The sequence below is a fragment of the Macrotis lagotis genome, chromosome 1 (genome assembly GCF_037893015.1).
Source record: "Macrotis lagotis isolate mMagLag1 chromosome 1, bilby.v1.9.chrom.fasta, whole genome shotgun sequence".
Lineage (NCBI taxonomy): Eukaryota > Metazoa > Chordata > Mammalia > Peramelemorphia > Peramelidae > Macrotis > Macrotis lagotis.
In genome coordinates this window covers 390,478,360-390,499,456 of record NC_133658.1, presented here as the reverse complement: position 1 = coordinate 390,499,456, position 21,097 = coordinate 390,478,360, and the positions used below count along the sequence as shown (strand labels likewise).

At 34.5% G+C, this 21,097-nt stretch overlaps 1 protein-coding gene across 7 annotated transcripts in view; it reads right to left on the bottom strand.

Moving 5' to 3' along the window:
• Positions 1–21,097, bottom strand: part of EBF1 (EBF transcription factor 1) — a 453,042-nt gene that overhangs the window by 90,726 nt on the left and 341,219 nt on the right. For all 7 annotated transcript variants that reach the window (XM_074212516.1, XM_074212518.1, XM_074212517.1 and 4 more), the window contains exon 10: positions 7,481–7,607. In XM_074212516.1, coding sequence (XP_074068617.1) covers positions 7,481–7,607 — 127 coding nt within the window. The remainder of the gene's footprint in view (positions 1–7,480; positions 7,608–21,097) is intronic.

The window sequence follows — 21,097 nt, the reverse complement described above, 5'->3', positions numbered from 1 at the left end:
TTGATTCCCCCACACACACACTGCAAGAAAACGGACAATCATAAGCTATATATTTGTAGAAACTGAATAGTTAATTTATCATGGTGCCAGATATGAAGCATGAAAATCTGCAAATTATTTATTGACTTTGAAGAGCAAAACATGTCTTATCAAACTAAATAGATTAAGAGTTTCAAAAGTTTATAGGATTGCATTACACAAGCAAGAACACTTATAAAACTCAGGCCCTACTCTTTATTGTTAATAGCTTTGTAATCCTTTTCTAGAAATTTATAGTTTAGAAACAGCAACATATCTTAAAGATTAAAGCCATGTGACAAATAGTTCATGTCTCTTAATAACCAAATCACATGCCTTAGATTGGGAGAGCTTATCTGCCTTTACCCTCTATATGGTTTCATAGGTAGGAAATACTTTATATCCCTATTATATGAATGATGAATGGGACCATTGGTTATGGTCTGTTATTTGCCTGGCTGTAGTCAATATGTTTTCTTTGGACAGGGATTTCCATGATTTATTTCTCTTCTGGCCTTATCACTTATTAAGTCTGGGCAGACAGGAAAAGCTAAGGCTGTGAAGGAGGGTTAGTGCCCATTTAGACCTCTAATGTCAGGGAAAATATTCCTTTTAATGATCCTGTTACACTCGCTGCTCAAGTCCTGATTACACTCCACTCCAACTAGAAAATAAAGGTCATATTTCTCGGAAAGTGTGTACATAAAATATGCAAAATAATATGTTGCCTTCAGAGCTAGCTTTCTTCTCTGCTGTAATTGCTTCCGTTTTACAGATGTCATACAGGTACATTGTATACTTTTAGTGATTATTTTTGTTCTGTATTATCATGCTGACAATGTTTAACTTTACAAATGCCAGAGGACCAGGGTTCAGTGATCACATTAGCATACATCAGGCATGATCAAATTTTATCAAAGTCTTCCTTCCATACATAGAGCAAAAGTATACTGCATCCCCCTACCACACTCCCCTGTCCCATCAGTTGAAGAGGGGGGAGAAATCTTTGCCTTGAATTCTCACTCTCCCTTCATATAAATGGCTCATTTGGAGTAATATTCAAAACATGTGGACAGGGAAAGACTGTTACTTTTTTCTTTCTTGTTGGACCTTTTCCAATTAGGACAAGCAAAAGCAGAACTGTTAGGTAAGTGTTCATTAGACAGTCTTCTGAATCCAAAGTGAAAATAATTTAATGTGAAAGAAAACAGAAAGTCCCATTCCTGGTCAGAGCTTCCCAATTTAATCAGCATAACACTTTTCCCTTTACAAAGTACTTTCAGGATCTAGAAGTTGAGTCTGACTAAGTGAGCTTAGCAAAAGCATCCTGCCCACTACTGTGCATGATAAGTCTTAAAAATGTTTATTCTTTGTGGTAGTGAATCTCAGTTCATCATTATCACACCCTTTTGAAGTAGATAAAATGGGTATTATTAGTCATCTGAATTTTACAGATAAGGAAACTGAGGCACAGAGAGACTGAAAAAGAATTAGTGTTAAGAACCAGGTTTAGGTCTAGCATCCAGACTTTTTCAAGTTCATTATACTACACTGTCTTAGAAAAACTTACTTCTTAAAACATGAAAATTATTGGTATCCAATAATCAGTTCTTGCTGTTTTCAAAGTAATCTATCCCCTTCTGCTACCTTCTTCTCCACTTAGCAGAGGCTTCAATTGCTTTGCTTGATAAACACTACACATGAAATGAAGACACTTTACATGTCAAAAAAGGGAGACTCTGAACTTACATTTCCTGTAATTCTATACACACACACACACACACACACACACACACACACACACACACACACAGAATATAATTAATGTGTAAAATCAATCATTTAAATAATTTCTGAATGCTATGGTTATGGTACTTTGTTTTGGTAGTGAAAGCAAAAGATACAAAAAGATATAAAAAAAAGACATCTTCCCTCAAGAAACCTGCGATCTAATTTGAAAGTTAAGATCTAGACAAATGAAAAAACAATTAAGGAAATAAGTCAAAAAATGATGAATGGATCATCTAGGCAATATATCTTATCACCAATCACAAGAGGGAGGTTCCCTGGGGTGGTAAAGAAAAATTTTACAAAAAAAAAAAAGAATTTAAACTGCATTTCTAAGAATGGGAAAAATTCAATAGGCAGATGAAAGGCCCTTCCAGGCAGGAGGCATGGTGTGAGCAGAGATATGAAGGCAGGAATCCACAGAGATCTATTTGGAGGAAATTATGTATTGAAAGAATGTAGAACAGGAATCTTCCCAATGAAAGGTACTTAAGAGTTGATTGAATCTGATTTTCTAGCTATAAATCTATGAGCCTATGAGTCCATGAAGTACTTTGAATTAGAAAAATATTACTTAGCAGATTTATCAAATTGACCACTTATAATTTCTGCAATTATTTTCTTTCCAGAAAAAAATATGATTCATTCTGACAAAGGTTGGATTGAAAGTGATGCCTTTATTTAGAGCTGAATATTTCTTCGTGAGGATATTATTTCTCTATTAATTGATTGGGGACAGTTAAAGGCCCACTGGGCTTCCAAAGTTTCTTCATCAGAGCTAGGCAGGAGAGATTTCAACACTTACAAGGGACCAAGTTACCCAGAGATGTCACAATTGATGGAACATGGGCTGTGAGAACAAAAAGAGTATTGTGAAGACCCCTTGATGGGTGGTTAGGACTTGAGAAGGATTTAAACCACCTCCTAATGATCTCTAAGACTGATTGACTAGACACATGATAAGAAAGAAAGCTTTGAAAATAATTCTGATTGAAAAGTTGTGGAGTTTTTTCTTTTTCTTTTCATCACCTTCAAGTCATTAAAAACACAAAAACATCATTAGCTCAAACCCATATTTACATAAGAATATGGTGGGCAGGGTAGATTCAGATTCAGAGGAACTATTGCTAGCCTTTTGGTTGTTTGGCTGAAAGTTTTACCCTCTTCCCTTCTGACCAGTCCACAAATAAATGGAAATTGAGAGCACCAAAGAGCTAACAGGAATATGGAATTCAGCCTACTACAAACCATCCCTTTGCTCAGGATCCATGGACAGGACCTGCATTCAAAGTAGCAAAGGAGTACACAGGGGATCTTCACAGTCTATCCCCTATCTCTTATCAAATGTTCTGCTTTTCACCTCCTCCAAAACAATGAAGTCTTTTTTGTAAACACTCAGTCTTTTGTGACATATTATTTTGTTCTTCTTATCTTTGTGTTCATTGAAATTCAGATAGAAAAATGGTATTTGCAGTTGTAGTGTCTCAATCTCTATATGCTTCTGTCTCTGTTTCTATCTCTATTTCTCTGTCTCTGTCTTTTTGTGTGTGTTTCTGTCTCTGTCTTTGTGTATCTCTTTTTCTGTCTCTGTCTCTCTGTATTTGTGTGCATTTGTATGTTGGTGTCTGTGTCTGTGTCTTCTCTAGTTCATGGTCTGTGAACCAGTGGTGTCAAACTCAAATAGAAACAGTTCCCTGGGGGTGGCTGGTGGCATAGTGGATAAAGCACAAGCCTTGGAGTTAGGAGTACCTGGGTTCAAATCCGGTCTCAGACACTTAATAATTACCTAGCAGTGTGGCCTTGGGAAAGCCACTTAACCCCATTTACCTTGCAAAAACCAGAAAAAAAAAACAACAAACAGTTCCCTGCAGGCCAACCATTGATTTAAAAACCACATATTAACATTATTATCTGTACCATAATTGGATTTTTATTATGTTGTTGAACATTTCCCAATCTTATTTTAATCTAGCTCCAAAGTATTTAGGAGTTTTGCACACCATGAGTTTGATACCTCAGGAACATTGCGCAATAGACAAAATGACTACTTTTCATAACTGAAAAAAAATGTGGACTATAATCTTTCTTTAGACTTGAAAGTATTTTTGTGATCCTACTCACAAAGGAAGATAAGGATAATATACACTAATCCTAATTTTAGATGTTTTGTTTTGTTTTTTCACTAAGCCTCTATATTTTGAAAGCTTTCCATTCCATATGCTTGGATCTTATGACTATCTACTACAAACATCCACTAAAATATTTTATTAAATGTGTATGGATTGTTTTTATGTGGGCATCCATTTGTCTGTGAAAACGCTCTAGCTTCCATTAATTGAGCAGTCTATTTGCTAATTCTCAGGGATAGTTTGTAATCCCTATTTATAATAAGGGGAATTGTCATGTTAACTTATGAGTAATGGAAGTTTCAAGTGAAGAATTCTGGTCACTTGGTAATATCCTTTTAGGTATTCGGTGGGAACTAGATTTTTGCCACATGCCATGATATGTTGTATCATTTCTAACATTAGCTTACATCATGTGCATCAATCAATAAATCTAGGTTCTGATTATTATCAGTAATATTAGATATTGCATTTTATCTTATTCTCTTTTTTTTGATTAGGTTCAGATAGAAACAGCCCTGACACAAGTCATTTTATTCTTCTTCTTTTATATTTATGTTTTATGGACTATTGTGCTGGCAATAACTGTTCTTTGAAATTAAATAAAAGTATTATGATTTAAACTTAAATCTTAATGAAAGCATCCTTATGCAATTCCAGGCTATCATTGTTATTATATTATTCATGATTATACACTTGTCATATCAATAGTAGTATGCTCACTGAAAAGCAGGAAGATGAGAAGGAAAAAGAGGAAGACAAAGAGAAAAGAGAAGGAAAAGAGGAGAAACAGGAAACAATGAAGAAAAGGGGGAGAAAAAAGGAAGGAGACTTTTTAATCACCTAAGCAGTTTATTGGATACAAAAAGAACAACAAAAAAACCCAGAGAGGTTTTATGGTCCTTCTACATTCTTTCTCCAGAGAAATAAACTGAGTCAATTGTATGGATCAGTAGTACTAATCACTAGGCATTCTCCCGGTAATGGAGCCTTTTAATGGTAGCATTCAAAGAGACCCACAAGCTTCCAACCAATTAGCACAGGTTATATTTTGTTAAGGCAAATATAATGTCACATTTATTATTAATAGACAACAATATTCATAGACATGAGGAGTTGCAAACTGCTTCATAATTTAATTTTGCAAACGACAATGATTCTTTTTTCAAATTTTTAAAAAATTCTTATTTTCCTAATTCATATTTTGAGATACTAATAGAAAAATTATCAGATAGCATACACCTACCTATATCATAGCTTTATCTTTCCCAGAATAACTAATCTGTCATTACTTCATATATAATTATTAATTAAATTAAATTAATTCTTTTTTGGGGGGGGGTTGCAAGGCAAATGGGGTTAAGTGCCTTGCCCAAGGCCACACAGCTAGGTAATTATTAAGGGTCTGAGACCCGATTTGAACCCAGGTACTCCTGACTCCAAGGCTGGTGCTTTATCCACTACAGCACCTAGCCGCCCCGACCTTAATTCTTAACGGAAATTCTGTACTATTAATATTAAATTTCTTAACTCCAAGGTGATTTTTTTTAATGGCTAAAAAGTAAAAAAAAAAAAGAAAATGAATCACTAGGTATTTTCTTGTGAGAATTTAAGACTATAGCAGTTGTGTGTGTTTGTGTGTGTGTGTGTGTGTGTGTGTGTGTGTGTGTGTGTGTGTGTGAAGTTTGCAGCCAGGTGGCTTGGGGGGCAGGAGGGGGGGATATTTTGTTGAACACTGATTAAAAATAATTTCTTCTAAATGAGACCTGACCACAAAATGGTACCATTAATGGGCAGGGACATTTTCACTAGAGAGGAAACCATGCCTGGCTGACTCTGGCGCCGCCCACAACACCAAGGTTTTTTTCCTCTCCTCCCCCTCCCTCCTTCTCTTTTTCTTGTTCTTAATAGCAGGGTAAATAGGCAGCAAGTGAGGCCTAAATGTTTTCGGCCAAAAACAGAGTCCAAGCTCCTCTGAGAAAACATTTGGCCTCTGTGGTTTTGTAATATGTTCCAGAACACTGAGTTCACTGAAGAACATTGTGAAAAACTCCCATCTATTGGAATGATGCTGAGGAATGTTACTGTATCAGAAGTTCCAATTGGTCCATTTCCTGTAGACCCATAATGAGGCTTGTAAAAAAAAAATTGTGCTATGTGGAGGTTCTCATGGGAAAAATGAATGGCAAGAAATCCTAGCTTTAAGAGAAACAGCTAATCTGCTAGTTTGATTGTTCTTCAAAACTTACACTGAACCAATGAGCCTAATTAAAAACACTTGGCCTACTTCTATAAAGTATCATAGCTTTTTCTATGCCCCGTTTGTATACACCACAAAACTCCAGATAGACTATTATTTTTCAAGTGCTCACTAACAAAGTGCTGACTTCGTTGGGATGGCTGAGCTAATTTCTTGAACTCAGTGTGAAACCTTAGCTAAACAAAATTGTGGTAATTTTCCTTAATTTGTAAAAGTGATTGGAGTGCAAACAAAATTTTCCTCTTGGGTCAATCCTATAATTTTCAATTAACTAAAACTAATCGTCAGGCAGGCACCAAACCTGCATTTTGTTTAAAGGGCTGGGAGGCATTTCCAAGGGTCAGGATGCATTAATTGTTTTATTTTTTCTTTAAGAGAGATAGAGAAAGTATTTTGCTTTAAGAAACATGGTTGGTTTCCTTTGCAATATAATATTAAGTAGCAAGTAAGAGAAGATGCAGTGAGATAAAATGTCACAGTCAAAATAAAATTTATTTGCTTAATTGTAAGGTTATAATTAAAATATGTTAATAGAGTCGTCCACTGACTGCCTTGAATTTCTTTGTGTGCACACAGACCCTATTTCTACTTAATTGAGCCTTGTGTTCCTTTACCAAATATTTTAACCATTTCAGGAAATGCTACCAGCAATTATCCCTAGTAATCTAGAGTACAGAGTCCATGCTATTTAGCACTTGGAATATGCCTAGCAGAGCTGTGGTCTTCTCTGTCTAATGTTATTCTCTTGGTTAAATTATTCAGTCTGTCACAAAGGATTCACCCAGCATCTCCAATAATCAGCATCCCAACAGGAGGCCACTCCATATGCTCAGGCAATTCCCAAGAGTGCCACAGTCCAAGGGACCCAAGGGCAGATTGGTGGGAGATTGGAGCCTCACCCACCAGTCTTAAAATTTGAGACCACCAATCACAGTCAAAAAATGTTCTAATGAGGACAGAAGCTGGTTTAAAACAAAAACAGCTGGTTTAGTAGCCAGACATAAGTTGCACTTTCCCTTTTTTACCTCTTAGAAGTATTCCTCACCATTTTATTTCCTATGTTACTGTATTATGTAGGCAGCCAGCTGTTTCTACTGACCCATTTGTGTCCCATCAACACCCAAATAAATTCTTAAATAACAGTCTCACTATCAAGAAAACATGGTGGCATTAGAAGACAAATAGCATCTTCATAGTAACAGGAGATCTGGGAGGAAAGGGTACAAATATGCCCAAAAATTTATAATCTCATATCTAGTGAATAAATAAAATTCTCTGGATTTCTTACCTGTGTAGATGAATCTTCCTGGTGTTCCTTTGCAGAACTGTTTGGATTTGTAAGACAATGTGACTTCTACAACACCAGGGATATGTCTTGGAGGGGTCTGCACTCGTATGGCATGAGGAGTAATCAGCTGGAGGGAAACATTGGAAGGGAAAATGTTATGGTACTAAGTAGAGGCCTTAGATAGCAGCTTTAATATCCATTTCCAGAAAACAATGCTTTAAAACAGGTAATTAACCTCACAATGTTTAAATACAGTCTTGATGTAACCCATATAAAAGATACTGATAAAAAATATTTATAAAAGTTCTGCCTTTCAACTACATCATCATCTTCATTTTCATACATGGTGGAATCAAACCCAACCCAATGTTATAAATTATTTAGAATAAACTGCACTTATAGGACCCTTTGATTGAAAGGGTCACCTTATTCTGAGATGAGTTCTACACTCCCCAGGATCTGATCTGTTGAATAGTTGAATGAAACTATTAAAAACACAGAAAATACATATGTATAAACCAGTGGACCAGGACTGACTAGTTTCAAAACATGAGCATGGACCACCACTTAAAAATGGCTAACTAGAGATTAAATTGTGACCAAATGATAGGAGTATCTCATCTGTCCTTTACCTAGCCGGAAGTGCTGAGAACTAACAGGATAGTTTTAGTAATGTGCCAGAGGATCATTATTCAATTATGCAATGATATTTGCCGTGTGAGAAAATTTTATCTTGACCCCTGCAGGCAATGAGATTATGCCATGAAGTAGGAGACTTTTTTGTTATCCTTGTCTTCATTTACATAACTGCAAATATTATTAATGGTCATAAAAGTGATGTTATACTGTTCTTAAAAAAAAACTCATAGTTCTGGGTTCATTAAGCTGCCTCTATATATTATAGATACCCTATCCCTTAATTGGAGCAAGGGCTCGGTCACCAACTAACAACCTGCATGGTCTTGCCCAAATCCCTTGCTTCTCAGTTTCCTCTGAAATGTGAGTGAATTAGACTACACGAACTCTTAAAAATCATTCTAATTCCAGAGTTCATCTATTAGTCAATTATGTTAGTTCATCATTCCTTTCTACTTAGTTATGCTAGTTTACTGCCCTAATTTAACATCAAAAGGACACATTGGTTGTCCCCAGAATGTATTTCTGTGTAACTAAATGGAAAGAATTCTCATTTCACTGGAATTCCCAACCTACCAACTTCTGGTGTTTCCACATAACTTTGTAAAATATCAAGATAAGTAATTGATACAATCCTAATACCCATTAACATATTACTTTTTTCCCATTCATCATCAAAAAGCATTTATAAAGCACCAACTAGATCCTAAGTAGAGCAAAGAAGTGGTACATGGCCTGGAATCAGGAGGAAGAAATAGCAAACTACCCCAATATCTTGGCCAAGATAACCCAAAATGGGGTCACAAAGAATCAGACTACAAATTAGAAACAGACTATAAATAACATAATTTAATTTTAAGGGCATAGAATTATCATTAATAAAGTAAAAACAGCACTGGCAGAAATCAAAGGACTTGGGTTTAAAATCAACTTTAAACATATATTACTTGTGTAAACAACCTGAGCCTCAGTTTCTTCCTTGGAAAAATAAAGGGATTGGACTTGATGGCCTCTGAGGTCTCTTCCAGTCCTAGAGGGGTGATGATACTGATGATACAATAATACACTACTAGAAAGGAAAGATAACAATTGGCATAATGCCTACTATGTACCAGGCTATTGTACTACTACTTTTACAAATGTTATCTCATTTGATTCTTAGAAAGAAGCAAGCAAGGAATGTGCTGTCATTACAGCACATTTTATAGATAAGGAAACTGAAGCAGAAAAAGTTAAGTCCAAAATGTTAGTAAGTCCCATAACTAGTTTCTAAATTTGAACTGAAGTCTTTTTATCTTAAGGCTATATTTTTTCTTAGTTCTTACCTATACTTGTTATAGTTTTTGGTCTTCTCACTTGCTATGCTAATGCCAATTTTGACACTTCTCATTTTGATTACAATGTTTACCAATAGCATCCCTTCTTGATCAGATAGCTATTTCAGGTAAATGTTACTATATTTGAAGAGAATTTATTTGAGATATAAGGCACACAGAAAAAAAAATTGAAGGACTCTATCACTCTCCTTCACAGAAGAATAAAATTTAAATATAGCAATGGCAACATATAACCAGATAAATCAGTAGAAATAGAGTTTTTGTGGCTGAAAAATGATCCAACTCTTGGCAACCTGACCATAAGGGAAGGTTCAAAAGAAACAGATGAATAAATATATTAAATATATATGTGGGAGTGAGAGGAGGAAGAGAGGAAAGGTATTGTAATTCCACTATAAATATGGTGGAAAGACAGTGGACAGTGTCAAAAGACCTAAGTTTGAATCCTGATTGCCATTTATTAGATAAATGACCTTAAGGAAGTCACACCATCTCTTCAGGTGTCATTTTTTTCATCTATAAAATGAAAGACTTGTACTGGTTAAATTCTAAATTCTGTTTTTACATTCTATGTTCTAAGCAAGTTCCCTTCCAATTCTAGCATTTTATGTTCTAAAGTTAATCAATCATTTATTAAGCAAATATGGATTAAACACCTACAATGTATCAGGCATTATGCTGGAGATAAAAAGACAATGAACAATCCCTATCCTAGAGGAAACTTTCTCAGCTCTAACATTCTTTGGCTCTAGTATTCAATGACAAGAAACACCATAAAAATAAAATAAAATGACTGAGGAGAGAAAAGATTGCAGGATCTCAGATGAGGGAAATTAAAGATAGGATCATCAAGGGGGGGGGAAGAATACAGGATAGCATTTGAAATATGTGATATTTAAATTTTAAAGAGCAGTTCAAATGCTTCCTGAAAATTCTACCAGAACCTCAAATAATACAAGAATGGCAATTTTCTTTTTGACTGTCTGTGTAAACATTTTATCCCTTTCAGACTTTCAGAACAGAAATCAAAACATTCCCTGCCACTGCTCCCCAATGTAGTATAAGGGCCAGCCCATAGGGATTTGAGAAATGAACCAAAGGAGTTATGTGCACAAGCAAGATAGATTACATAGGGAGGAAAGTCCATGAAAGTATGTATATACATATATATATATATATATATATATATATATATATATATATGTGTGTGTGTGTGTGTGTGTGTGTGTGTGTGTGTGTGTGTGTGTTTATATACTAGTGTGAAAGTCTGTGTCAAAGCAAGAGATGCTGTATGTGTGAAAAAAAATAGAAATGGTGGCAATGAAATGTGGGATCTCCCTGACAGTCTATGTCTGATGAAGGAAAAAAGAATGAATACATACATCTGAGGATAAGTTTAAGTGGTGTTGTGAGAATGTTAGGTAATAATGAGTGATGCATCATAGTTCCTGGCAGCTTTATAATATTGATGAAGTCTTTTACAAGAATTAATTTATTTGATCCTCATAACAACACAGAGAGGAAAGTGCCTTAGATGCTGTCTTCATTTTACACATGTAGAAACTGAGGCTAAGAAAATTAAGTGATTTGCCCATAGACAGTAATAGTCTGAGGCAGAATATGAACTTTGGTCTTTTGGATTCCAAATTCAGCTCTCTATCCACTCTGTCTCTGTAGGCTAGTTCCAAAGAAGTGCCATTTACTTCATCAGATAACATCCATATATGCAATAAACCATGGAACCTTTCATAGAAAAAGAAACCTAAAACAATATTATATGTGAAAGTCCATTGAGTTTGGTTGAAAAATGATCTATAAATCTCAGATGTTATTATTTTCTCTCTTCTCTGAACCCCTGCTGCATTTTTTTCTGCACCATACTATTCTGTACTTTATTGAACATGCTCTAAGTTTCATGTGTATTAAGTCTTCTCTCTCCACTATGAGCATCCTTTGGGCATGGACAATGTCAAAGGCTTCTTTTAATTCCTGTAGTTTCTGGCATGAAGTAGGACAGAGAATAAGTGTTAAGAATAACATCCCTGCTATATTAATAAATGATAAGAATCATTTTGGAAATTTTTGAAAATTAAAAGTTGAATTGGAAGAGGGAATTTCCCTGTAGAAATATGTCAGGTCCAGTCCCTTCCCTTTTCCCTACTATATTGATTCAAAATCAATGGCAAAGTCATCCTTTCATTTGGACATCATTTCCCAGAGCAGCAACAGAATGGAAAGGAAAGAGTACACACGAAGCAGTCTCAAGGCTTGGTTTGATTTTTGTCCTGTAAATTTGGACCAGTCGTTTCATCTTACTAAGCCTTAGCACCTTCATCTGAAAAATCTGGAGAATAATTTCTAAGCTCAACTAGTTATAATGAGAAACAGTTCTCTTTACCAACTGCACAAAACTGATGCATGTTGAAAGTGTCTTGTCACAAGGGAGGAAAAAGAAAATAACAAGCCATTCCGTGAATGATTTTTTTAATGACCACTCTTAACTAATTTAGCAGATTTTAATATTCTGATCATCATCACCCTTACTGAAAAATTCAAAAACAAGTATAAGCTAAACATAACAGACCAAATGAAACATTAATTTAATAGAAAAAGTAAAAAAAATAAGAAAATCTTCCTCCTCTTGAAATACAATGAAACTCTTGATTGTAAAAAGTCAGAAAAAGGCATTAGGACACCAGTTTTCCTTGCCTACCTGATGACCTCAGAATTACAATCACAGTTGCCCATTAACTCATTTTGCCTACTCACTAGGCCTCAGTTTCCTCCTCTTTCAGCCATGTTAACAGCCCTTATCTACTCCATGGGGGCACTTATAATAATGTTAAATACTTCGTGTTTTGGTAGAGTCCATCTCCAGGGACTTTAAAGCACTTTCCAGATTAATTTTTTAATTTATGTATTAATAATTCTCACAGCATTCTCCTCCTCCTCCTCAATTAGAATAATAATATCCATCTCTTTGAGATAGGTAGGGGGCATTCCCATATGCTGAGTGACTGACACAAAGTAGACACTTAAATAAGGAAATTGTAACATAAAAGTATAATTAAGGCTTCGAAACAAACTAAATCAGCCCATGATTTTTAAAGAGACATCACACCACAGTGGTAGTGACTAAAAACTAAACATTTTTCTCTCTCTGTAGTATGGTTAAAACATCCATTTAAATTTATTTTTAGGGAGGTTTTCCAGGAAGGCTCATTTAAATTTTGGAAAGTGATTATATTTGTAAACCATAATGACAGAACTCATACTGTCAATCTATTCCCCTGAATTTGATACAATATAAAAGAGATGTAAGGTTAAAGATAGGGATGGAATCTGTGATTTCATTAGTGTGATGAATTTCCAGGTGAGAAAACTCCTCCTACCAATGCAGGTTGGCACCTTCTCTCCATCTTAAGAGTCTGAGATAACTGCCCAGAACATGAGATTCATTGCCTTGTCCAGGGTCCTACAGACAGTATGTGTCAGTATCAGGAATTGAATCTAAGTCTTCAGATCACCTTCACCAAGCTGCTTCTTGTTAATGGAAGATGACGGATTTTTTTTTTAGTTCAATTGATTATCAGAGCTCTGTTCATTATATAATAAAAAATTCTCTGATTTTTGGATTCATAAGGATTGCCTCCTTCAGGTATAACATATAATTTCTCAAGGAAAGTGGCAGGAAGTCAATTAAGTCTTAATTAACTTTTTTTTCAGAAACATTCTAGTTTGCTTTTGTCCTTTGCTTTAAACCAAATTTTAGTAAATTCTGTTAGGCAATGCAAGTTTTTTTTAAAACTGAACTTCATGAGCAAACGTCCAAAGAAAGTTATGCTTTATTTATCATTTAAGTCCAGTTTCTTGAGTAGGGTGAGAGAGTTGAAACCTATTTTTGAATATTACATAATATATTTCTATTTTATTTGGAGAGCAGAAGGTGACTGCTGTGAGCCACACCATGAATTGACACTAAACTGTTTTATCAGCATCTGAAAAAAAAATCACTAAGCATTATTCGATTCAAAATATTTTTCTTTTGCTCAGTGGATATCTAACTCTCTGTCAGATAACAAACATTCAGTAAAAATATTATGCCCACATTTTCATTGAACAGAAACTAAGATGCCTAACAAAATTCATCTAACTATAGACAGTTCATGCAATGGAATGAGCATTAGGCAAAAAAAAAAATAGAATTATAGCATTATAAGACATTGAATTGGAGAGAGACTTTAGAGCTTTAGAGACTATCTGGTCTAACCCCGTCATTTCACAGATGAGAAAACTGAGCTACAGAGAAATAAATAAATTTGCCCAAGGTTAGAAGCAGCAAAACCAGGATCTGATCTCCAGATTTCTGACTCCAAAATCCAACTCTTTCCAGGGTTCCACTACTCCCATCTACTCCTGCCATTCTAGTTGGGTTACCTTGGGAAAGTCATTTACCCTCTTGGGGTCTCAGTTACTTTATAAAATGAGGAGATTGGTCTAGATGAACTGGAAGATAGCTTCCATTTCTCAATTTTATAGTCCTTCGAATTTTGATACGCATCATATCTATAAATGCTATTCTAACATAATCAATTAAGGGGAACAAGAGAGAGCAAAACTAGCTTTTTATGTATATTCTTAGTCTATGTGATTCATGCTAGTTGTACTACATGAAACTTTGGATCTAGTCCTGACAATTTGAGAGCTGGAAAGCCACTGATAAGTTCCCAAGGAGGAAGATAGTCTACAAGGATAGTATTAGATCCAGGCATTGCCAGATCCCAGTTGTTTGAAACTATACAAGCTCTAAACTAAATGAGTTCTTTCTCATGGTTTGTTTTCATAATTCAGTTTAGAAGAAATATCATTTCCCACTCTGGCCATTTTTCACTTGTGTGTTATTCCTTGTTTGTTTCTTTAAAAATGTAGATTTTGATACATTTTGGAAAGGGACTGGAATCCAGCAGGGTTAGATGTTTCCTTTTGCATATATATATATATATATATATATATATATATATATATATATATGTGTGTGTGTGTGTGTGTGTGTGTGTGTGTGTGTGTGTGTGTGTGTGTATTTGCATAAGAAGGAAGGGATTCAAGCTTTGAAAAAAGTTTAACTGTAAGGATTAAACAAGAAAAATGCAGAGCACAGAAGACCTGAAGAAGACATGAGCATGATGAAGTAGGTAGAGGCACTGGAAAACGTCCTAGATCTGCCATGAATTCATTGTGTGACCTTCACTCTAGAATACAGTTTCCCACTTTGTAAAATGAGAGAACTATACAAGCTGATGTCAAAGGATCCTTCCATGTGTAGTATTCTATAGTTTTATGATTTAGTTTGGGATAAAATAAAATTAATCTGTCAGATGAAAAAATATCTCTGGGCTTCCAAAGCTTGAAGCATAAATCAAATTAGTTGAATATTGAGGCCTCAGATATATATATGCAATTTTACTATAATATTTTATATTTGGCTACTAACAATTTTATACATGTATACTTTCTCTGGCCTCTCAAGAATTGCTGTGAGAATAAACTGAGATTATATTTCTGAAATGCTTTGCAAATCTTAAAGTACAATAAGTACTAGATAGGTATGTGGCAGCAGCAGTAGTAATCACAGTAATAGTAGTTGTAATAGCAGTAGTGTTAATACTGGCAATAGAGGCAATAGCAGCAACAGTAGTTGTAGTAGGCACTTCTGAAATGTTGATTGAATTAAAATAATCAAAGAATATTTAAATATATTAATTTTCCAGTGGATTTATTTCATAAAATACTAGCCTTTTTCCATTTAAATGTATTTGATGGAAATCATTCTCAAGAATGTAAATATATCCAACACTTCCACACTTAAATTAGAATACTAAATTCAGTTACCTCCTTGATAAACTAGAATAATTTTTATGTACTTGGAGTACATCATAATGTAATATTGTGTCTATTTTTAAGTATTTCAAGGTCTTCTCTCAATAGTAGGTTACCACTTTTCCTATGATCAATGATGCTTACCTCTAATTGTCTTATTCTCCCCTTCTCCCAAGTCACAAAATTGACTTCTAGTTAGATGCAATGAATTTGCTGTGCTCTAGAAAATCAAATACCCAAGCTTATTAAAACTTTAATGTTAAATAAATGCTAATAAAGTCCTGAATGACATCTTAAAAATTAAAGTGCATGACTTTTGTGCCAATTATTTTGGATACTATTTTTAAATACTATTTCTCTTCCTAGTAGGACCAGATCACTGCCCAAATAATTGAGTACTCTTCTCACTGTACTATAGCCCACACATAGTACCTGAATAAGTTCTATAATCCATTCAGAAAGTGCCAGTCTAACAGTATATAATGGGCATTATTTCAGAATCATTAGTGTAGAGAATAGTCTTCTCAACTACTTTATATATGAATAAATGTAGACTTAAGCATTTTAGTAATGAAGTGACCATGTCTTTGTACTAGATGAAGGCTATATAAAAAGGCCATTAGACTATATTTCAATCTACTTCATAAAATTTATGTTCGTGCATTTTGAAATGATCCCCCATAAAATAACTTGAGGTTAAAGTTTAATTGAAATTGTTGGCCGACATTTCTGAATTTCCATTCACTAGTAATATGATAAATTCAATCTATTTGGTTTCTCTTTCCCCTCCTCTCTCATGAATGAAGATTCTAATTATAATAGGCTCTTACACATAGTAGGGCACTCAAATATTCATTCAAAAAAATGAAGACTTTCAACTGGAAAGAAACATGCTTAAATAATATACACACAAGCAAGAATGCCTTTAAATCCTCTTATTGAGCTTTATAAAAATTATATCTATAGAAATCATTAAGCCTAAATAATATTTTATGAAAAATGAATGCTAATCAATTTATCTTTTCTCACAGTGAAAATCTGAGTATCATTTTCCTAATTTTTTTGAACTCTTGTTTGATTTGTCTCACATGTATCCCAGAAGCCATTGGAATAGATATAAATTTGATATAAATATGCATGTATTTGTATAGATATGCATAAGACATCTCAAAAGTCTTTTCAGTACTTAGCAACATACTTGGTACATAGTACATGCATCATAAATCTTTATTGATTGATTAATTTGTGTTGTTTCGGTTTCATTATTATAATAAAACTATCTAAATATACACCTATACTATGGATATATAAAGTATATATATATATATATATATATATTTACATATATATGTATCTACATATATTTGTTGGCATACTTGCCATGTTCAACAAATTTGCAGGAAAGAGTAATAGCTAATATACTGGATTATAAAATGGATTAAAAATTTAATAAAACATTTTGACAAATATTTTTACCTGAATCTAATTAGATGAAATTCAGAGGGACTCAATGTAGTTTTACATGTGAATGGGCCCCCACAAAACCACAAAAAAAATGCACAATATTTCAGAAGTATAAGATGTGGAAGATGAAGCCAAATAGCCATTGTTCTAAAAAAAACATTTAGGGGTGTTAATGGCCTAGGAGCTCATAATGAGTCAATATTTGGAAGTGACATTAGACTTCAGCTGGCATTTTTTGAGTTCAGTTCTAGGTGCCATGGTTTAAGAAGAATATTGATAAGCTGTAGAGTGTCCAGAAGAGGGCAAGCAAAATGATGAAGTTTCCTGGAATCAGATTAAGGTTGGGGGAGCAAAAAATGGTAGAATACAGATAGCAACCTAACTGAATTCATCCAACATTTCCCTCTAAACAATTTTAAAAATAACTCCTCAAACCAAATTTTTGAAGTAGCAGAGTCAACAAAAAGTCAGAGGGAGACATCTTTTTTAACCCAAGACATTCTAAGAGATTGGCAGAAGTCTGTGACACAGGATGGAAGCCAGCCCAGAGCATACTCAGTAACACCACCAACTGCGAACCTCAGCCATAGCTGTGACAGCAGCATGGGCAGTACCTTGAGTTCTCAATCCAGAGATGGCAAAGAGGTCATACAAATGGTCAGGGCTAACAGGGGAGTCTTGCTGGCACCAGGTGCAGCTGGTGATAACTGGCAACTCTATGACCCATACATAGCTCTCTGTCTTTGCACTTTGTGGTTGAAACAGAGTAGGGGGGAGCCAGTCACAATTCCAAGACCAAAGAACCATTAGCACTTGCAGCTACAGAGGAGCATAGATCTTTTCTTGGTACAGACCAGAGCACAGACCAAGAGAATAGTAGCTTGGCTTAGTGCTTCCACCTCCAGGGTAACAGAATCCAAGTTTGACATGAAGTTCAAAGTCAAGAGAAAGACAGGGAAAATGAGTAAACAAAAAAAATTACTTGACTATAGTCAAGCTATTATGAAGGCAAAGAAGACCAAAGAAGACCAAGACACAAATTCAAAATACAATAATATCAAAATAGGTATAATCAGAGCCTCAATAAAAATACTAATTTTACCCAAGTCCAATAAGAATTCCTGGAAGTTAAAAAAAAGAGAAATGAGAGTGGTAGAGGAAAATTTGGGGAAAGAAATGAAAGTAACACAAGAAAATTAGGAAAATATAATTAGCAGCTGGTAAAAAAAGGTTCAAAAACATACTGAATAACACTTTAAAAAGCAGAAATGATTTAATGATTTAAAAAAGGCACAAAAATCCACTGAAATTAAAAAAACTCTTTAAAAACACAATTGGTTAAAAGAAAAAAAGGTACAAAAGTTCATTGAAGAAAATAAATCCTTAAAAGTTAGAAATGGACAAGTGGAATCCATGAGACATCAAGAAACAATCAAACTCAAAAGAATGAAAAAAATAGAGGAAAATGTGAACTCTCAACAAAAAAATAACTGATCAAAAATAAATTGAGGAAAGATCATTTAAAAATTACTGAAATACCTGAAAGCTATGATCAAAAAATGATTATATATATATATCAAGGAATTATAAAAGAAAATTTCCTCTATATCTTAGATCCATTACTAAAGAATCTACCAATTACTTCCTAAAAGAGATCCCAAAAATCAAAAATAAAGGAGAGATAGGGGATGCACAGGGAATGATCCCCTCCTTGGAGAGGTTGGATGGTTGAGAATATAATAGTAGGAATTGCATGTATGGGTGGGACTGAATGGCCAATGAGATCCTTACCAGTTCTTATTTTCTCTGTAATTCTGTGATCCTACATGCATAGTAATTAGCTTGAGGTTTCTCAACCATGTCAGAAATAGCATTAAAAATGACATACTTCAAATGAATAAAAAGCATTCATTCATACATACACTGAACAAAAGTGTTATGTTGAAAGCACTGAATGGAGAATCAGAAGTAATGTGATCGAACCCTGGCTCTGAAACTAATTTCTTATGTGAAGATGGGCAACTCACTTAACCACACCAGAGTTCCATTTCCACACCAATAAATGAGGGGGTTGGAAGGTCCCTTTACTGTTGAAATATCTTTGATTCTATATGTGGTTTAATTAAACCAAAACAATGAAAAGAAATCTGAGGAGTTCCAGTTCCATAAGATCATGGGATCAAAGATTTAGAACTCAAAATTGAATTCATTTCATTCATTTTACAGTTAAGGGAACTGATAACCAGAAAAATGATGATACTTTTCCAAAGTATACATAGTATAAGAGTCAAAATTTGAATCCATGCTCCTTAACTTCAAATTAAATTAGGTTTTTGGATCTATTTTGTCCATTTGTTCATTTGTCTAATTTTTGTCCATTTGCCCATTTTGTCTGTTAAACTTATGTGGTCTCCCCTATTCATGTGGGTCTATCATACTTTTATACTTCAAAACCTTGGGTTCTCATCAACTTGGATCCCCCCCATCAAGATCACAACTTTTCTAAGACTTTGTAAAAGATTTTCCAGAGTTGCTATGGTCAAGAAATCCATTACTGTATGGTCAGTATGATGGCAAGTCTCTCTTGACCTAGTTAGATTGGTCATGTGACAACATGTCTACCACAAAGTCTATTCTCAAATCCTTTTAAACTTGTTAGGACTTTGCCAAAGCTTATGGATATAATTTTTTTTTGAGAACCCAAGAGTATCTCCCTTCCAGAATGAGTGATCAAAGTAGGAATGTAGTGGAGGTCCATTCAACTTCTCCTTCCTTATTATGAGAAAGAGCCTACTTTGTTAAGTAAAAATGATTATCTTTATACAAATAAGAAAAATGGAAGAATGGGAGAGAAAATTTCATCTGTGACTCTCTATTCTCAATGTGGAATGTAAGCCCCTGAAAAAAGTATTGTCCTGACCCTACCCTGAGCAATACTATCCTCCAGCTATCTTTTTCTAGTTCTCCATTTCAATAGATTAAAAAACACAAACAAGTGTCATCTGAGGTTCCTAGAAAGCAGATTGCTGTGAGAAAAAAAATACAAACAAAAGTACAGGCAAGGAAAATTTTTTAAAAAATTATCTTCACAAAGTTATTAATTTATTTAATTTTAGAACGTTTTTCCCCAAAAAAAGATTTCTGGAAGAGAACAAACAACTGGTTAAAAAGAATAAATTCAATAAAGATAAAAAGTCCTTCATTCCACTTTTTAAAAATCAATATAATGTAGAAGACATAACTAGACAAAAGCCCCTGTGCCAAAGGGAAAAAGGGATTTTTTTTGCATTCAATATTAGTCAACAGGTTGACATGGTAGCCAAAAAAAGCTAAGTGTCAAAGTGCATTTGCCCATAATATGGCAAATGATGGTCCCATGTATGCTGACCTGAACAGACCATGTCTTAGAGTGTTGTATGAAGTTCTAAATGCAACATTTTGGGAACAGAGTAAGCATTAGTATGTTCAGAGGAGGGTAACCAAGATAATCAGAGTGTCCAAGACCACAATATTCAAGTATGCAGATGAAGGAACTAAAGATATTTCACATGGAGAAGAAAAACACAGAGAGGAAATGTCTCTCCTCTCCCTAAATATATGGAATTTTGCCATATAAAACAAGTGTCAGACTAGTTCTGGGGCAAAATGAAAAACATTAGGTAGAAATTGGCATACTACAAAAAACAAAAACTAGCTAACCAGAGTTAGGAGGAGGGACTATCTCTTCAAGAAGTAGGCTCTTCCTCACTAAAGGCTTTAAAGCAAAGTCTGAGTGAGAATAGTTCAGGTTTGAATTAGACTAAATGATCTTTTTTTTAGGTCTGAAAAGGACCTAAAAGAGCAGAAAAGGTTCTGAAAGTCTATGATTCTTCTGCCTTATTCCTTTCAGATCTATTTAGGTCTTGGGCTAATAATAAGTTCACACTTAAGCTGCCTCATCTATAGAGATGAAAAAGTTCCTGGATAAAATAATAATTCCTGGAAGTAAAGTACATGTGGAAATTTGTAGAAATCAGAACATAGACAGTCTTTAACACGGTACTGTTGACCTGAAATCAGAACATTGTCTGTCTGTCTGTCTGTCTGTCTGTCTGTCTGTCTGTCTGTCTGTCTCTCTCTCTCTCTCTCTCTCTCTCTCTGTGTGTGTGTGTGTATACATATATATCATTTCATTCATTCATTCATTCATTTATTTATTTTCCCAGGGGTGGGGATCAATGAAAAATCATTCATACTCTCAATCTACCTTGTGACCAATGGCTGACATTTGAGGGATAGCTGCCTGGGGTTAAGAGGCAGCCTG